The 19,958-nt window shown below is 38.9% G+C and overlaps 1 protein-coding gene and 1 non-coding gene across 2 annotated transcripts in view; one reads left to right on the top strand and one right to left on the bottom strand.

Moving 5' to 3' along the window:
* LOC110592869 (protein phosphatase Slingshot homolog 2-like) overlaps window positions 1-17,604 on the bottom strand; it is a 57,340-nt gene extending 39,736 nt beyond the window's left edge. The window contains exon 1 of the mRNA XM_021704044.1: window positions 17,477-17,604. Within this exon, the coding sequence (XP_021559719.1) occupies window positions 17,477-17,604 (128 nt within the window). The remainder of the gene's footprint in view (window positions 1-17,476) is intronic.
* Window positions 11,951-12,080, top strand: LOC123326786. Its single transcript, XR_006541327.1, has one exon. It is a non-coding gene; the product is annotated as a small nucleolar RNA SNORA31 (small nucleolar RNA).
* Window positions 17,605-19,958: the final 2,354 nt, after the last annotated feature.

Raw genomic sequence — 19,958 nt, 5'->3', positions numbered from 1 at the left:
TTTGGACAAGATTTTGAAATTCATTACAATTAAAGCAGACCAGCATATGAGATTTTACATTTCCTAAACCTGATGGATACTCCAGAAATTCTTTTTTTTTTTTTTTTTTAAAGATTTCATTCATCTATTTGAGAGAGAGAATGAGAGAGAGAGAGCACGAGGGGGGGAGGGTCAGAGGGAGAAGCAGACTCCCCGCTGAGCAGGGAGCCCGATGCGGGACTCGATCCCGGGACTCCAGGATCATGACCTGAGCCGAAGGCAGTCGCCTAACCAACTGAGCCACCCAGGCGCCCACTCCAGAAATTCTAACAGCTGCCCAGAACATGCCATGTCGTGTACATGCCATTACAGTACTTATTTTCTAGGAGTGTGAGCAGTCTAAGGTCACTAACACATTAAACACTGCTTTATCTGGTAAGTGATGCATCATGAAGGAAATAACTAGGTTTAGAGCTTTATTGGTCTTATGATTTTATAATCCATGCTACATGGGAAAGGAGATTAAATGCAAAGTGTAACTGTTACTATAAAGATTAATGTTTATTATAGTTAACAATCCTCACCTATTGCCATTATGTCCATAAATGCAGTGGCCTCATATTGTTTACGTGATTTTTTTGTACCCTAGAAATTGATTTATACATTTCCACCAAATACCTACATTTCAGTTTGTGGCTCTAACAATGATTTATTAGGTTCCCGACCACTTTTTCTAAAATAGCATTGTCTACTCCCAGTTTATTTTCCATCTTTTTGTCCTGCTTTATATTCTCATTACAGCCATACCATCAGCTGATTACTTATAGTATTTATTTACATGATGGAATGTAAATTCTAAGAGCTGAGACTTTGTCTTTTTGGATCACTGATGCATTCCCAGTGCCTAAAACATTGTAGGTGATCAATAAATGAATGAATAGGTATTTACTACTAAGTAGAGATTTAAAATTAATTAGAGCCAAACACAGCACAGTACAAAAGCGTGGGATATAAAGTAACAGGACTTGGATTTCAGTCACTGCTCTCTCACTTATTATTTACAGAACCTTGAACAAGTCATTTAATCTCTTTGAACCTCAATCTCTTTCCTTTAAAATGATGTTAAAATATTACTTCACAGGGTTATTGCAAGGATTATAGAAAATAACAAGTAAAAACTTGTTGCAAATATTCATGATTACATCCCAGGAGTTATTCTTGGGAAACTGGCAGAAAATTCTGGAAAACAGATCAATGCTGAGAAAGCAAGTTATCTCAAGTCACCTTATCCTTGGTCTTGCAGAACTGTAGAGGCAGAAGGAAGTAATGAGAAAGCACAGCATCAGAAGAGATGAGCTTGAACTTCACTTACTAGCTGGCTGACCTTGAGAAAATCCCTTAACCTCTCTGAGGCTTAATTTTCTTATCTATAAAATAAGGGGGCAAATATTGCCTCAAAAGTGTAGTTGTTTGATTCAAATGTTACATTAATTGTGAAAGCACTCTAAAAATAAAACACACAATATATTTTTATTGAAATCAATTAATTGTCATTCCTTAAGGAAAATCCTAATCTTGTTTGTTCCACCAAAGGGAAGGTAATATTATTCAAGAATGTGCTCACATAGACTACAGGCAGAAGTATACATACTCCCAATTCTTGCTGCAGGTTGTCCAACTTTGGTGAGAGGACAGAACACAATAGAAAATGACAGAATAGGAAGATATGGAATGGGAAAAGAAAACAGAGGTTCAGAAAGACACACTGAATAAGTAGAAAGCTCTCATCAACTTCAAGTCTATTTAATTTCACATCCAACAGGCAGGGCCAGCTTCATGGATGTGTGATCTGTGCAGCTGCATAGGGTGGGTGCTTGGAAGGGCCCTACACTTGGTTTAATGCTCAGCTGTTGCTGTCTTCAAATTCTTAATTCTTTCTGAACAAGGGGTCCCACATTTTTGTTCTGCACTAGGTCCTGCAAATTATCAGGCTGGTCCTGCTCACAATCTTTCCATTAGACTAGAGGACAAGGACAATAGTTTACAGTCTCAATGACTGTATACAGGAGCCACTCAAAGGACGGTCACTAAAAAGGAGATCTTTAAATAGGTTGGTGGATCACACAGTTGTAATACTTGAATTCTGAAGTGAGCAAAATACTTTTTTTTTTTTTTTAAGATTATTTATTTATTTATTTATTTGAGACAGAGAGAATGAGAGAGAGAGAGCACATGAGAGGGGGGAGGGTCAGAGGGAGAAGCAGGCTCCCTGCCGAGCAGGGAGCCCGATGCGGGACTAGATCCAGGGACTCCAGGATCATGACCTGACCCGAAAGCAGTTGCTTAACCAACTGAGTCACCCAGGCGCCCAGCAAAATACTTCTTAAAAGCCAATTTAGAGGTGCCTGGGTGGCTCAGTCGTTAAGCGTCTGCCTTCGGCTCAGGTCATGATCCCAGGGTCCTGGAATCAAGCCCCGCATCAGGCTCCGTGCTCCGCGGGAGGCCTGCTTCTCCCTCTCCCACTCCCCCTGCTTGTGTTCCCTCTCTGGCTGTCTTTCTCTCTGTCAAATAAATAAAACCTTAAAAAAAAAAAAAGCCAATTTAATTAAAAAGCATTAGCCCTGGGGTGCCTGGGTGGCTCAGCTGGTTGAGCTCTTGACTCTTGATTTCCGCTCAGGTCACGATCTCAGGGTTGAGGGATGGAGCCCTGCCATGGGCCTGGTGCTCATCAGGGAGTCTGCTTGAGATTCTCTCTCTCTCTTTCCATCTCCCTCTGCCCCTCCCCCCCCATGCTCATGCATGTGAGCAGGCATGTGCAAATGCGCTCCCCCCAAATAAATAAATAAAGTCTTAAAAAAAAAGCATTAGTCCCAATTAGAAATGCAAATGGCATATGCCTTTCTTATCTTTGTGATCCTAATAATGGGCCAAAAGGTGATGTTAGTAAATGAAATACCGGAATCTAATTTAACGGACTTTCTATTCTGAAACCCAACAAAAGATCCTATGATGGTAGATTATCTTTGGTTTGATTTGATATCTGCTACCTCACAGTAAGCAAAGTGACATTGCCACAGTAATCATCTCTGGGGTGAAATCCTAACACAACCCAATTCAATTAAATCACACAATTAAATAATGTTCTGTTTACTTCCAGGCCTGCTGACTACAGAGACAGTTGGTTTTTCTCTAATGGCAGTGGAAAGGCTGAAGCTGATGAGCAGAACATCTCCCAGGCTGCAATTCAGTTTTGTTTTTTTTTTTAAAGATTTTATTTATTTTTTAGAGAGCGAGCGAGAGAGAAACAGCATGAGAGGGGAGAGGGTCAGCGGGAGAAGCAGGCTCCCCGCCGAGCCGGGAGCCCAATGTGGGACTCGATCCCAGGACCCGGGGATCATGACCCGAGCCGAAGGCAGACGCCCAACCATCTGAGCCACCCAGGCGCCCCTGCAATTCAGTTTTGATGTCTGCTGGCCAAAAACATGCCTTTTCCTCTGAAATCCAGACTGAGTCTATATGAGTCCATTTTGACCTTTGGACTCCTTATCAGTCACCCTGGGTCTCTGACAGTAGTTGGCAGAGGTCCGCTCTCCATGAACAAAAGCTGCCTATGTAAAAGAGACGAGCTTCGGGCAGAGATATGATCTGAAGAAAAGGTGCTGAACTCATCCTCTGTGTTCCAGCAGCACGTCCAGGGCTGCTGCCACTACAAAAAGTGAAACTTCACCCAAAAACATTTTCTCTCCCGGTGATTAAAACATACACCTTCATTAAGGAAGCAGCGGGATTTCAGATAGAGACAGGCAACCACTACTACTGAAACTAGCGTGCAGCTGTGATCTGCACTCCAGCACTCCTTTCTCCTTCCCATCTTTCTTTTTTTTCTTTAAGTCTGCCAGAGGACCACTCTGGCTACTGTTTAGACCTGCCAGTGACATTTCAAGGTGAGATGCTTTAAGCTTTAGGAAGTACACACACCCTTCTCCTTTCTCCAATACTCACATAATCTCAAAGATGAAAACTTTTGTTTCAAGAATTTAACAGCTTGTTCCCTAAAAAAATTACCCTCCTCAACTTTGAGAAAATATACCCACTCCTTCCTATAGTTAGGATCAGGAAATTCTAACTTCAATATACTTAAAACTGTTAACAAACTAATGTATTTGATCATCTTTATAAATTTCACTATCCTTAGTTAAGATGGTACTATGGGAATTCTCAACACTGCCTAACATTTCCTAAACAGAAAACAATGAAATGGTGCTCAAGATCTGAATTAATTTGCTGCAGGATACTAGGTAAGTCTGTTTATCTTTTGGGTCTAAAATTCTCTAAGTCAAAAAATGGTGATGATTTTAGAATAAAATGAAAAAGTGGGAAGCAAACTTAAATTCATAAACACTACATATATATTCAACAACATCTCAGGATAATTAGTTTATCTTATCAATACACTATTACTTCATCTATTAGTTTTACTCAAATAGTTCACAAATTAAAGAATTTTCCATTAGTGCTTAGGTATGAAATAGCTTCCTGATAGGAAAAGGCAAATGAGGATCAATTTTTCTGGGTCTCCAAGAAGTTCGTATGAATTACAGAATAAAACTGTATTTACCTCGATTTCACTTTATATCATTTCAGGGGTGCTATGAAAATGAATTACTAAAATTGCTGATGTGAGTGAAACTGGTACATTTCTGGTGAGCAAACTAGCAATCTATCAAAAGCCCTAGAATTAGGTATACCCTTTGGCCTAGCAATCTCAGAACTGAGCTTCAGGATATTTCTTTTATGGACATGTGCAAAGATTTAAGCACAAGGATATTCATTCAGTGAGGTTTTGTTTATAACTGCAAAAAAAACTGGACATAGTCAAAATGTGTAACAACAGGACAGAATTTGAATCAGTTCTATGGAAAACAAACAACTCTTAAAAAGGATATGAAAGAAATGCGTTTGAGGACAATGGCAGGATGTTCGCAATATGCTAAGTGAAAAAAAATTAGGTTACAAAGCAGTAGACAGAGGACAGTCCCATTTTTAAAAGTATATACATACACAGAAAAAGCCTGGATGATCTTAATAGTAAATATCTTTGGGAGATAAGAATGAGAATAATGGTTTTTGTGGGGAAAAGGAGTGCCTTAGTGTTTTCCGTTTTTTCCTATAATAAATGTGCATCATCTGCAAATATTGAAAAATAACCAATACCTTTTGCTTGGTTTTTAATTATCAGTAAGACCAGTCATATTAAAAAAAAAAAGATCACTCACCTAGGACAAGTTCACTTTAAAGATTTTATTTATTTATTTATTTGAGAGAGAGAGCAGGAGAGGGGGGAGGGTCTTGAGGGAGAAGCAGACTCCCTGCCGAGCAGGGAGCCCGATGCAGGACTCGATCCCGGGACTCCAGGATCATGACCTGAGCCGAAGGCAGTCGCTTAACCAACTGAGCCACCCAGGCGCCCCGGACAAGTTCGCTTTAAAGCTGAGTGGGTGGTAAAGAAAGAGATATTACCAACTTTATAAGGTAGATAAGTTTTTAAAACAAAAGGGAATCTCCACTTGGAAATTTCCCCCAAAGTGATTTGTAAAAGTGCAATAAAGAACAGCACTGGTATTCAGTACTTGTTAATTTTGATTTTAATTGAGGAAGAGACTAGATGTTATTTTTTTTTTTTAAAGCACAATAAACATCTTAGGACACTAACATTTTCTACTAAACAGGGCGTATGGCCTTGCTGTGAAGTTCTCCAAGCATCAAAATGGCAACAAAACAGAGAATTCCAGTAGTGTGGGAATAGTTAACTTGAGACTGACCGCAGAAGAGCCACAGACGTGAACAAGCCCCAACTCAGGGACAGTTAAAGGGACTGGGATAGTTAAAAGGACTGAAGTGAGTTCTCACCAAATATACATACTCAAGTACTTCCAAGGAGGTAATAAGAATGTATGGTGATTAACATAACAAAAAAAGAATGTATGATTAAAACAACAATGGCTTCTCATCTTTAAGTTAGAGAGATGATAACCAGCCAGTCTACAATCTTCAGTTTTTCTTTAATTTTGAAAAAAAATTACTCTGGATTTACATTTATTTACTTGGAATCACTAAGTGGAAATAAACGTGCAGTTTCTCTTACGTGCTCACAGTCTGCCATTTTCTCTCAGTGCAGTAGAGTATAAGGAACAATCTGCAAAAGTTTTAGCACTTCGCTGCAGCTACTCTTCTTTGAATCAGTATCATTAAACTATCATTTGGGCTTAGTGTAACATGGCATTTATATAGTTCTTGATCTTTATTAATTGATGTATAATTGTAGCCTTACTATGTGTGTAAAAGATCCAGGTCCACTTGGATGGTTTCCATGTGTTTTTGACTTAGAAACTAAGGAGCTGTACCCTTGCTTATAGAACGCTAAGTAAGTTGAGCTATTAATAGGCAACCAGGCCATTAAACTGGTAACCAAGCCAATAAGAACAAGGACAAATAGTAGTCAGCACACTCCACCCCTTATAGCTCACTGTACTGTAAATATTACAAGCCCTCTGTGCCATGGGAACCATGTTGCCTACCACATGATGCTGATGTAATAATATCTAGAGCTAAGCACCTGGAGGAAGCAGAGGAGGAGGTTTTTGCTTTGAATTACTTGAATGTGCTTTTTTTCCTTTTCTTTCTTTTCTTTCTCTTCCTTCCTTCCTCCCTCCCTCTTTCTCTCTTTTCCCTCTCTTCTTTCTTTCTCTCTCTTTCTTTTTCTTTCACCATAAAGCCACTAACACTAACAGATAGTTTAATGATTTCTGTTCTTATGCTGCCTGTGGGGATTTCACATTGTACTCCCAGCCACTGGTACTGATTCATTAACAACCCTGTAAAATTGGCAGCTTTCCTAAATAAGCTATGTAAAGTCTGCAAGTGTTAGTTACTGTGCTGTGTACTCAGTGGGTACTCGATAAGACTTGATAAATTCTGCCCATGGTATATCCAAAATATGCTCACAGCAATATCCTAAAGAATATTATCAGTCTACACAAAAGCATTTCTGGATTCTCCTTCTCACCGCAAATAATTAACAGCAGTCCTTCACTGAAAATTAACTATTTGTAATATGGCCATAACATCTGCCACATCAGTCTTCCTTTTCTCTCACCACTCAAGTACCCTTTATCTCTGTTTATACAAATCAAGACATTTAAGACAGGGAGAAATAAAGGTCAGAGTCCCAGCTCAAATCCTACTTCTGTAATGCCTTTACTAATTGGCTCATTTACAATACCCTTCTGTCCTCTGAATACTTAAAGCACCGTTTGCACCAGTCATCTGGCACTTAGCATGTGCTAAATTGTTTTCTTATTTATCCTTTTATTGACCTGTCTTATATCTTCAACAGATTGAGCATCCTGACTGCAAGAACCATGTCTTGTGTTTCTTTGAATCTCCCACCCTTTGCCCAGAATAGGTGCAATTATGACAATCATACAAATGATAGAATTTTACCATCAGGCTGGCTTACCACTCTGTATTCTAATTCTTTCCCCTATGTTTTAGCTTATGTTAAAAGAGCAAAAATATTAACTACCATTTACTGAGTGCTATTAGCAGTACTTCACAAATATCATACTTAATCCAAATAGGTATTCTAAGTTCCATTTTATTAATGAGGAAACTAAAGCTTACAGTGGTTATATAATATATTCAAGGTCATACAGCTCATAAGTGGTGAAACTGAATGGAACTAAGGTCTGTTTCTTTCCCTCCTTTTTTTTTTTTTTTAAAGATTTTGTTTATTTGAGAGAGAGAGAGCACAAGCAGGCGGAGTGTCAGGCAGAGGGAGAGGCAGACTCCCCGCTGAGCAGGGAGCCCGATGCGGGGCTCGATCCCAGGACCCTGGAACCATGACCTGAGTCGAAGGCAGACGCTTAACGACTGAGCCACCCAAGCGCCCCAGGTCTGTTTCATTCCAAACACCAAACTATTACTATTAGCAACAAGAACAAATGGCAAGTAAGATTCTGAATATGTGACCCATGAGACCTTTTAAGAATTTTTAAAGAGAATATTTAAGGAATGGGATACTTTAAGAACTGAATGTGAAATTTTACTGGGGACGGATGAACATCACAGAGGTGGGACTGACACAATGATCTATACCAAATTTGGTCAAAGCGATGTCAAAGAAGTTCAGTTTCACATACTGTTTGACCTATTCCATTCATCTCCTAGGAAGAGAAATATACACTGAGAATTTACATGCTGCAACTTTTCAAACTAAAGCTCCCCACAAAAAATAACAGAAATTAAAAATTAATAATAATAGAAAATGAAAATATTTTGGTGTTTATGGGAATTGGGTATATTAACCTCAGGAGAAACAGTACAGGTGACTGTTCCTTGAACAATATGGGTTTGAACTGCATGAGTCCAATATATGCAGATTTTTTTCATAAAATATATTGGAAAATACTTTGGAAATCTGCAACAGTTTGAAAAAATTCACAGATGAACCATGTGCCTAGAAAAAGTCAGAAATCATTCTAAGAATATAGTTTAGGGGCGCCTGGGTGGCTCAGATGGTTAAGCGTCTGCCTTCCGCTCAGGTCATGATCTCAGGGTCCTGCAATCTCGAGCCCCATGTTGGGCTCCCTGCTCAGTGGGGAGTCTGCTTCTCCCTCTCCCCTCCGCTCATGCTCTCTCTCTCTCAAACGAATAAATAAAATCTTAAAAAAAAAAAAACCAGTATATAATACATATAACATAAAAATATATGTTAATTGGCTGTTTGTGTTACTAGCAAGGCTTCTGGTCAACCGTAGACTATTAGTAGTTAAATTCTGAGGAAGTTAAAAGTTATACACAGATTTTCTGTGCACAGGGGGTCAAGGTTCCTAACTCCTGCCTCCTCAGGGGTCAATTGTAATTCTAAGTCTTCCAGGTCTAAAAACTGTTACAACTTAAAAAAATAATACAACACTCTAAAATAGACTAACACAGAAGTTTCTCTTTGAGAGTAATTCAGGCCTCTGGATTCTGTTGCTTTAACAGACATAACTAATGCCAAAACCCTCAGGTTACTAAAAGAAGGATCACACCCCTCAAAAACAGATTAATGCAGAAAACAAGAGTTGCTCAATTCGCACAAACCTGCAAAAAAGGAAGTGAGCCCAAATTTGCCCTTTCGTGTGCAAGCAATCTATAAATCATTTGCTACATCCTTTCCAAATCACAGGAACACCTAAAAGGCCTTGATGTTCTTAGCACATTTCTTCAGGTTAAACCTAATTATATTAGTGGCAGCAACATCCTGCATCACTCAACAACGCAAAGCTAACTTTAACCCTATCTTAAAGTAGTTAGGATACCAACTTTTTTTCTTTCACCTTAGAAATTCAGAAACATTATGTGATATCATCTACACCACTGTTCTTTAGCCCCAAGGCAGTTTAACATATGGTAATTAAGAGGACTCACATTTACTGGAGACACCCAAGAAGAGCTGTGAGCAACACGATACGTAGAAGTTTGGACCCCTCTACTATTCCAAGGTCCAACAGCTCTTGGAAACAGAGAATGCCAACATCCTTAATTATTTAGCTTTGGGCAGTGGTTTCTCAGTACTAGTCTAAAGAAATTGCTCAATTTTAGGAATGATTGCACATTAAGCACACAAGCAAAAAGCAGTAATTTAGGGGCGGGAAATCCACTCTAGGTTAATCAAAAAGAAATTCTGACTTGAACATATCACAACTTCACCATTCTTGTTCATCTTCATTGTGCAGATTAACTCTTAAGTTAACTTGGTTAAGCACGGTTCCAGTAAGGCCAAAGTTGAGAGCTCTCCTTTTTTTTCTCTTTGGCCCCAAGCCAATTACTGCTCTGACTCCAAACACACACAATGTGGATAAAACCACATAAAGTTATCACCACTAATGAAAACATAAATGTACCTTTATACTCTGACAACAGATCATTAACCTTTTCTTCGTATTTGAAGGTCATAACACCTAGAGGATTCACCAGATCCAAGTAAACTTACTTGATCATCTTTTAAAAGACATTCCACTTTTTAGGGCGATTTTCTCTATGTAAGAATCAGATAGCTACAAAAACAATATTAATTTTTTAAAATTTTTTATTGTTATGTTAATCACCATACATTACATCATTAGTTTTTGATGTAGTGTTCCATGATTCGTTGTTTGTGCATAACACCCAGTGCTCCATGCAGAATGTGCCCTCTTTAATACCCATCATCGGGCTAACCCATCCCCCCCCTCCCCTCTAGAACCCTCAGTTTGTTTCTCAGAGTCCATTGTCTCTCATGGTTCGTCTCCCCCTCCGATTTCCCCCCTTCATTCTTCGCCTCCTGCCATCTCCTTCTTCTTCTTTTTTTCTTAACATATATTGCATTATTTGAAAAACAATATTAATTTATAACCAAAGAAAAAGAAACACCTCATAACTCTTTTAAATATTAGTATTAGTCTCCTTACCCACCAAAGAGAGAGAAAAAAAAAAAAAAGACCTTAAATCATAAATAAATGCCTCGTTCCAATCCATTACCAATTATCTATCAATTATTCTAATGATGTTTGCCCATTTCTGTAAGGGACAAGATCTAGATTTAAAAAGTATCATGGATGATAATTACACTTATTCAGTGAGAACAAAGACATTTAAAAATTTGAAAAGCAAAAAAATTCATAAAATTGTAACACTGTGGGTAGGACTTCTTGGTGCTAGGCTTTTAAAATACAGATAATTCCTGCTAACGAACTGTCTCAGATCTAGAAAAAGATGGAAGGCTACACCTAATTATTCTACAAATCAGACATACATTGGAGAAAGAAAGCACCACAGATTCAACAAATACTCAAAAGCAAAAATCTTAAATAATAGTAAACCAAATCCAGCAATCTGTTAACAAATAATGCAAACAGCGTGTAAGGATGATTTAACTTTAGCAACTCAACATAAGTCACTGCATTACTAGCAAAGGGGGAAAATATTATCATTCTAATAGATGCCCAAAAAGCATTTAATGAAATTCAATAGCTACACATAAAAATGTTTGAATAGGTATACAGTTGACCCTTGAACATGTGGGGGTCAGGGGAACCGAGCCCCCATGAAGTCAAAAATCTGCAAATAACTTCTGACTCTCCAAAAACTTAATAGTCTACTGTTGACCAGAATTCTGCCTTACCAATAACATAAACAGTCAAACAGTTGATAATACATGTATTTTTTAAAGATTTTATTTATTTATTTGAGAGAGTGAGAGTGAGAGAATGCGAGCACAAGTGGGGTGAGGGGCAGAGGGAGAAGCAGACTCCCCACTGAGCAGGGAGCCCCACATCGGGCTCCCTGCTTGGCGGGAAGCCTGCTTCTCCCTCTCCCACTCCCCATGCATGTGTTCTCTCTTTCACTGTGTCTCTCTCTGTCAAATAAATAAATAAAATCTTAAAAAAAAAAAAGAAAAATCGTAAGGAAGAGAAAATACATTTAAAGTACTGATGGTAATAAAAAAATCCATTTATAAGTGGACCCGCATAGATAAAAATCCATGTTGTTCAAGGGTCAACTGTAGTAAGGAAATGTCATCAACTTGATAAATGGTCTATGCCAGAACCTACAGCACACAATATACCTATTTACAAAACATAAGAAACATTCCTTGTACAATGGAAAACAAGATAAGACCATAAGCATTGCTACTATTTAACATTACATTAGACCCCAGCCAAAGCAATGAGTTTATAAACATTCAGGCAAAATTCATTTACAGGTGATATAATCATCCACCCAGAAAAGTGAAGAAGATCAATTTAAAAATCTACTGGATATTAAGACCAAGCAAGAGTTCAGCAAGGTGGTCTGATATAAAAGCAAACAAAAAAAGTAATAGGGGCACCTGGATGGCTCAGGGTCCTGGGATTTTATTACATAAAAATTACAAAAACTTTTAATGCATCCATTTGACAGACCTGGAGCAGTTCCTGTCTATTGCTAAGGTTTCCACTAGAGATCCAAGAAAAAAGTGTCCTCGTGCTTTCTGTCTCATTGTGGCAGTCAAGATTGAATGGGGGAGTACAGGGAAAAACCGGGAGAATTTCTGCAACTCAGAAGTAACCTTGTCAACAATGAAGACCTTGTTTTACTGCCAAAAAATTAAAAAAGAATAAAAACTTTTATAACAAGATGTAAAGTTAAAAGACACAATAAACTGGCAGAAAGTATTTTTGCCATATATTAAGGACATACAGAGTACATCAAAAAGAAACAAATACCAACAGAAAAAATGGTCATAAGTACAAACATGCAAATAAGAAAACTGAAAAAGACTAATAAAAAATATAAAAGGATACTTAAACCTCTATAGTAATTAGGGAATTGCAAATAGAGAAATATTTAAGAGCAGAGGCCCTGGAGTCAGACTGCCTGTGCTTGCATCCTGGTTGTATAATCTTAGACAAGTTACTCAACATCTCTGTGCCTCTCATCTGTTAACTGAGTATATCTAACCCTTAAGAAGAAAATATTAGACAATATAAATAGTATTCAAAATAATGCCTGGTACATAGTAGGAGTTCAATAAAAAATTAATTGCTCTTTAATGTTAATATTACCAGGGTTGGTGAAGGTATACTCTCACAGCTGGTAAGAGCAAATTGGCAAAGCCTTTTCAGAAGGCAGTTTGGCAGTATGTATCAAATCTTTAACATATACATACCGTTAGACCCAGAAATTCCACTGTTAGAAATTTATCTAAAGAAATGTTCCCACATGTATACAAAGATACCAGTACAGCGTAGCATTGTAGACCCTCTGTATCTGGAGACAGGAAATGCTGGTTCTAGTTTCAGTTCTACCAATAACAAATCATGTAACTGTTATGCAAAAAAAATCACTTCACCATTTCAATTTTGTTAGTTTATTACTCCACAAAATGTGGATGAGAACTTGCCCAATCTGCCTCAGAGGAATACTTTAAGGATGTGGTTCTCAAAGTGTAGTTAGTTCCTGGACCAGCATCATCTAGGAACTTGTTAGAAATGCAAATTATCCATCCCCACCCCAGACCTAGAGAATCAGAAACTCTGGGGGTGTGGGCAGCAATTTGTGGTTTTTTTGTTTTTGTTTTTTTAGAGAGGGAGAAAGAGAGAAGGGTGGGGAGGGGCAGACTGAGAGGAAGAGAGAAAATCTTAAGCAGGCTCCAGGCCCAGGCTCACACAGGGCTTGATCTCACCACCCTGAGATCATGACCTGAGCGGAAATCAAGAATCAGATGGTTAACCGACTGAGCTACCCAGGTGCCCAGGCAGCAATTTGTGTTTTAGTAAGTTGTCTAGGTGACTCTGATGCAAGCTTAAGTTCAGAAATGAGCACATGTGAAGTCACCTGGGTAACTACAGAACAGAACTGAAAGAGTACTAGTACTATTACTATTTAACACAAAAATTAAAACTGTTTCCACCTTTCAGTTTCACAAAAATTTATATTTTGGATAATCATCTGGATATGCTCCTGGTGCTAAGCTTGAGCTTTAGAAAGCCTTGATGTGAAGCTAGGACATCAAACTCATTCATGAAATCAAGTAATAAATACAAGTGTTTTAGGTCAAGGACAAAAAGTTCAAGGTAACCTGTTTAACAAATCAAGCAATGTCCCATGAACTTAAATTCCAAGATTTCTGATCAGAGGTTTTCAAAAGGGGAACACTGTTTTAATGGTAGCCTTTGCCAGCATTTTATCTAATAATTCTTGATCTTTCTCGGAACTTTGTAGGACACAAAAATAGCCACCTATTTGATAAGCTGCCTGGCATATACCAATACACTAGAAGGCCCCTTGCTTAGCGGCCATTTCTCAGGGATTGAATGTTGGCTCTCTAAAAACAACACAGGCTCCCATATTTTTCAGAAATTCTGATTTCTATTTTATTGAAAAGTATGTACAGATTCTTAAAGGGTATGGAACTTTTCATGAATATTTGAGCAGTCTGATCTAAGACCCCTGAAATTTGATCACATGATGCTCTTGGCTGCTTACATATTTTTTTCTAATAGGATTTAAATTTATGACAGTAACTATTCTTAGTTTCTGGAGTGACTTTAATAAGTTCTTAATGTTCTTCATTGATACTTCAAAATTAACCCCATATTTGGTGAGTTTTATGCAATGACAAAGGGAGACCATAATCTAATTATGATGATATAATTGCCAACAAACTACAGTAATACCCCAGCTGATCTCTAATTTCATTTATATATAACAGTTGAAAGTCCAGAAATGAGAATGATCCTGTGAAATCACCAAATAGGTTTGTCTAAACACCATACTCTAAATAAAGGTCATGAACTTTCTCTATAGGAGAGCCCCCCTAGGATCTCACTCTATGACTCCAACTTTTTTACTCTGACACAGATCTCATAGGGTTTGTTACTTGGTTTCTAAACCCACAGCAAATCTGAGGCAGCAGATGAGAATAAAATAAAAGTTCTTATGAGTGGGTTCTCAGCAGTGACCACAGAACCATCTGGCTAAGGCTAGTCATGTGTTAAGGTACCCCCTTCCCCAAATACACACTTAAATTTTTTTTTGAGTCAGTCTTCACTTAGGATCCTAAATCTTAATCTTTTAGTTGCTCCCACCAGTCGCTGCTATTTATATATCTGGCATGACAGGGATATGCTCACACCAGTTGAGCTTTACAATATCAAGCCTTGGAAATAATACTTCCTTTTAGGAAAGAGATTAACTTTTTATAAGATCACATTGAGAATCTGATTTTAAAAATACATTTATCTGCACAACATTTTCATACAATCTCAAGGTGTTTACTGCCCTTCTTAAGCCAATCCATAAAACTATGGGTGACCATGGACCCTAAATTAACTTTTGCATTATGTACCCAAAATGCATATGTTTTAACAAAATTTTCATTTTTATCAGAATGATCCCTAAAGATTTTTAAATGATGATGAACTTGGTGACATTAAAAATGCAAAATAAAAATGACGGCTAACGTAATACTAATGAATACATTTTAGAAGAAGTGAAATTTGGATATTAAGTCTCTTATAAGAAAAAAATAAGTGACAAAAGACAAAAATGAAAGAGAAATTTTCTGCAAATTCTTAAAAGATTGTCTACCTTAACAAATCTTAGTGTAACAAATACGGTTTTCACTGCTAAGTTGAAGAGGTCAGCAGTTAAGGGCATTTGCTAAGATTAAGTCTCAAAAGTGACGTTGCAACTACTAAGAATATAATTTTTACAATGGTTGAGAGCACCAGTGTAGGAAACAGATCTGTATTCTAAGGACAGTTTTGTCATTTACTAGCTATATGGCCATAAGTAATTACTTAACTTCTCTAAGTCTCAGTTTCATTGTCTGTAAATAGAAGAAATTGGTTCATAAAGTTGCTGTTCTGATTAAATGAGACAGTATACATTAAACTCTTAGCACAGTGACAAGCAGTCAACAAATGGAAGCTATTAGTTATTGTTTAATTTCAATTAACTCATTTTTTGTGCAGGGATTTACAGTTTGCAAAGTGTACCTGGCACATATGATCTCTTATGAGCCCCTGGGGTAGGAACCTCATTTTCCAGTGGAAGAAACTGAAGTCAAATGATTTACCCAAAGACAGTAATTAGAAGGAAAAGAAATTTGGGCTTAATTTGATTATACTAGGAACTAAAATGCAAAATTCCTTTCCCCTCCAAAAGCTTAGAAGCTCTGCCTTTTAAATTTTAATCTTTTTAAAAAATTGCAGTAAATATACATAACACAAAACTTGCCATTTCAATCATTTTAAAGTGGCATTAAATACAGTCACAGCATTGTGCAACCCTTCACCATCATCCATCCCCAGAACTTTTTCTTCTTTCTGAAATGAAACTCAATCTATTAAACACAAATTTCTCATTCCCCTCTCCCCCAACTCCTTTGTCACTGGCTTATTTCACTTAGAATAATGTCTTCAACATTCATCCATGTTGTAGCATTTGTCAGATTTTCCTTCCTTTTTAAAGCTGAATGATGCTCAGTTGTATTTCATATCACATTTTGTTGTATCCATTTATCTCCTGATGGACATGTGGGTTGCTCCCACCATGGTTTTTTTTTTTTTTTTTTTAAAGTATTGTTAACACTATTACTTTGATACTGGTTATCCAGTTTCAGATTATTCCCTCTTTTCCTTCTCTTTTACTCCATATTGTTTTAAAGAAAAAAATGCAAGTAAGTGATTGAATTTAATTCTGTAGAGTTTACACTCACAGCAGTAAAACCACTTTTTTGTGTGTGGCTATTTTTTGTAGGAGCTCCACCATGAATCAACACAAAGGAAAAAAACTGAAACTCAAATGAATTTAATTTGAGGTGGTGGGAGAGCAAACCATTAATTAAAATAATAAATTAAATGTAAGGTTATTTATAAATCACTTAACACGCTAATCTTGGGACCTTTAATAAGAGATCATGGAAAGTTTCTGTTGTTGGACATTAAAAAAAGTTTTTCAGGGTTGACCTGGGAAGGAGACAGAAGCCTTGCTTAAGTACCGGTTATCTGGGTAAACCTCAGTAGCTGACTCTCCTGGAGCCACTCGGGAGTGAGTGCTAATATAGTACAAAGACCAAACTGCTGCTACCTAAAGTAATCCTAAACTACTCCACTTGTTTAAGGATGCTACTTGAATAGATGGAGTTCCTCTACTTTGCGCTTTGTAACTGTGAGGCGAGATTAACCACAAGCTTCAGCACACAATTCTCAGAAATAGCTAAACCACAATGGAAGGGAAGGACAACAACTCTAGAGACTTCAAAAACAGCGATTTAAAATGCGTTGAATCTTGCACTTTCGTGAATGAAGGTGTGCAAACAGACTTGTACTACTACAGGGGGAGACTAAAAGTAAAACAGCCAAACTACTGAAATCCAATTTTTAAAAATAATTCCAGACTACAACCAGCCGGAGCAAAGAACTGACAGCCTTCCTTTGTGTTAACGGCTTGCAACAGAAACCTATAGTCACACGCAAACTTATTCCAAACGACAAAAAAACCCCAAACAACAAACACGGGAGCTTGATCACCAGCAGGACCCGCAAGGGAGGTCCAAGCGTTTCCGGGCGGCGTTTCAGGAGCTACAGACCGCCCTCCACCCCTAGAGTCTCCCGCTTGGCTGTCACTTGGCCACCACAACTTCCCAGGGACGACTGCACTTTCAGATTCCCTCAAAGTTTATCAGAAATTCTCGCAAATGGTTCTTCAATCCGCCCAACCCCCGGGGACACGTTCTGCCTCCAAGAATTACCCCACACCTCCACCCCACTATACCCCCGGACACTTCGAAACCTTCAAGCCCGCAGAGTGCGATTTCGCCCTCGCTTGCTTGCTAGCTCCCCAGGATGCTGGGGAAAGTGGCTGCTGAAAAGCAAACTTTCCCAGCTTTCGCGGAGGGCGGGAGGGCGCGCGGCGCACTCACAGCTGGTTGATGGCGTTCTGCGAGATGACCGCGTTGGCGGAGAAGTAAGGGATCATGTCGGGGCCCCCGAGGCTGCAGGTGCAGGCGGGGGACGCCTTCCTCTCGCGGGCCAACGTGCTCAGGGTCATGGGGCCAGCTCAAGGCTCGCAGCTCCGCATCCTGGCCCCAGCCCCACTCGGGCACGAGGCGCTCGCGTTGGGCTCCGTCGGGCCAGAGGCGCGGGCAGCCCCGGCTCCCCGCGTCCAAACTGGGCCCTCCGGATCGCGCGGAGACAGTCGCCGTAGCCCTAGGGCTCGGCTGTGTAGTCTCGGCGCCCGGGCGCCGCCAACAACCCGCCCCAACCCGCGTCCGGGGCGGGGCCCTGCGGCGGGGCTGGCCCAGAGGGCGGGGAAGAGTCCGAAGAGCCGAAAGGGTCGGCCCTTTGGGCGCTCCGCCCCGGAGCTCGTGGCACCCACCCGATACTGCTGTGTGCATCTCCGTATGTGGGGAACGCGCGTTAAGGATTGAAGCGAGCTTGGCGTGGGCAAGAAAGGCTAGTGTTTCTTGGGAATGTTTCCATAGAAAGGTCCTGCTTCTTGAACGACTCTACATATTGAACCCGAAACCCCATTTTTCAAATGTTCTTAAAACTTTGAAAGGCCGTTCATTCACAAATGCAACGAATACTTAACAACGGTTTTCTATATATTAAGGGCTAGGGAAATTCAGAGATAGGCTTTTGTTTTGTTTTTTTAAGAAAGTGAGAAGAGGGGTGGGAGAAGAGGGAGAGAGAGAATCCCAAGCAGGCTCCACCCCAGTGGGGAGCCGGATGCAGGGCTCATCTCACGACCCTGAGATCATGACCTGATCCGAAATCAAGAGTGGGAGGCTTAACTCAATGGGCCGAGGGACCCTTGGTTTTTTTTTTTTTTTTTTGAAGCAGAACATTTTAAGTTATGATGGGGAAAAAACCCTATTTACATTGTCCATAACATCTGCTAACCCTTGCAAATTTATAAAGGGCTTTCCTAACGATTCTCCAAACCAAGGATTCACAGCCTTAGCTGCACATATGAATCACCTGTGGGGATTTTAAACACCCCAATGCTTGGCTGCACCCTAGACCAATCAAATCAGAATCTCTTGAGATTCAGATCTTAGACATCAATATTTTTCAAAGCTCCCTGGGTGATTACAACGTACAGCCATGGTTGATAACTACTGTGCCAAATGATCTAGGAGATGGAGAAGACTAGAGAGTATATCCTCACTTTACAGATGTAGAAATAAATATTCAGGGTCTAGTCAGATGACCTCATTTGTAAGTGACATCACTTAGATAGGAACCCCAGTTTTATGATTTCTGTTTTAGGTGGGGCTTTTCCTACCAAACCCTATATCCTGATGCCTTCATGAGTTTAAGCTTTATCATATTCCTAACAACTCACTGAGCAATGCCTTTCACCTGACCAGGAAGTAGCTCTTCATAAAATAAATCTCTCTCTCCTGCATGCTATATAGTGGTTTACAAAAGGGGCTGGCCTGGTGCAGGCACGCAGTAAAAGTTAGTTCCCTCATCTCTTGCCCTTCCAGTCTCACGAGAACAAATATTTTCAGGCATGTGCATGTTATGCTTTTCTGAATACCTGACTAAATTATGTATCAGTAAAACCTGTATCAATAAAACTGTCTTTGGATCTAGAGCCAGAATTAGTAATAATTTTTAAAATGACTTCACTATCCTATTATAAGATAAAAGAGACTAAAATTAGAAACAAGTCTTTGTTTTATATAATTTTTCAGATCTCTTTTCCTAATAGGAAATTTGGCAATTTTCTAAATACTAGAAATGAAATAATCTAAATTATATATTTTATGCCTAAAACCAGTAACTCTTTTGTTATTTTGCCTTCCATAAAACTTAAAGTTGTTGCCAAGGCACTGAGAGATTTGAAATATTGCAAACTCATGCTGGAAATAGGGATCTAAGTTTCCTACAGATCTGGTAATAGGAAAGAACCAGTTGGCAAGTGAAGAGTTAATTAAAGGTCCAGAGTCCAGTGCATCATTGTCTTCATCCATCTCTAGTAAGGAAAATGTTTGAAAGATTTATTCAGGCTGTGTCAGCAGGCACCCAAATGGCAGTGTAAGAAAAAATCTGCTGATACACCCCGAAATAAATTGCTTTAAATATCTGGCAAACTTGCCAGTTTGAAACTTCTTCCAGGCTGTAATTTATTACAGCCTCCTGGCAGTGATCAAAAAAAGGCAGCAGGCTGTTTAGAAGAGCACTGTTAAGGTGAGTCCAGTTCCCTTCATGACAGCAGAGATGGGATTTTATTGGAGTCAGTACTAAATGATGCCGTTTACGAAAATGATGGAATGGTAATCATCTATAGCTGTCTGAAAAAGAAGTCAGCAGGAAATGTATCTTACTCAATTCACACTTAATATCTCTGGCATTTAAAAAACGCTAAAGATAAGGATTGCATAAATATGTATA

The sequence above is a fragment of the Neomonachus schauinslandi genome, chromosome 15 (assembly GCF_002201575.2).
Source record: "Neomonachus schauinslandi chromosome 15, ASM220157v2, whole genome shotgun sequence".
NCBI classification, from domain to species: domain Eukaryota; kingdom Metazoa; phylum Chordata; class Mammalia; order Carnivora; family Phocidae; genus Neomonachus; species Neomonachus schauinslandi.
The sequence above is the reverse complement of the archived record's forward strand: the minus strand, read 5'-3'. Positions and strand labels throughout refer to the sequence as shown.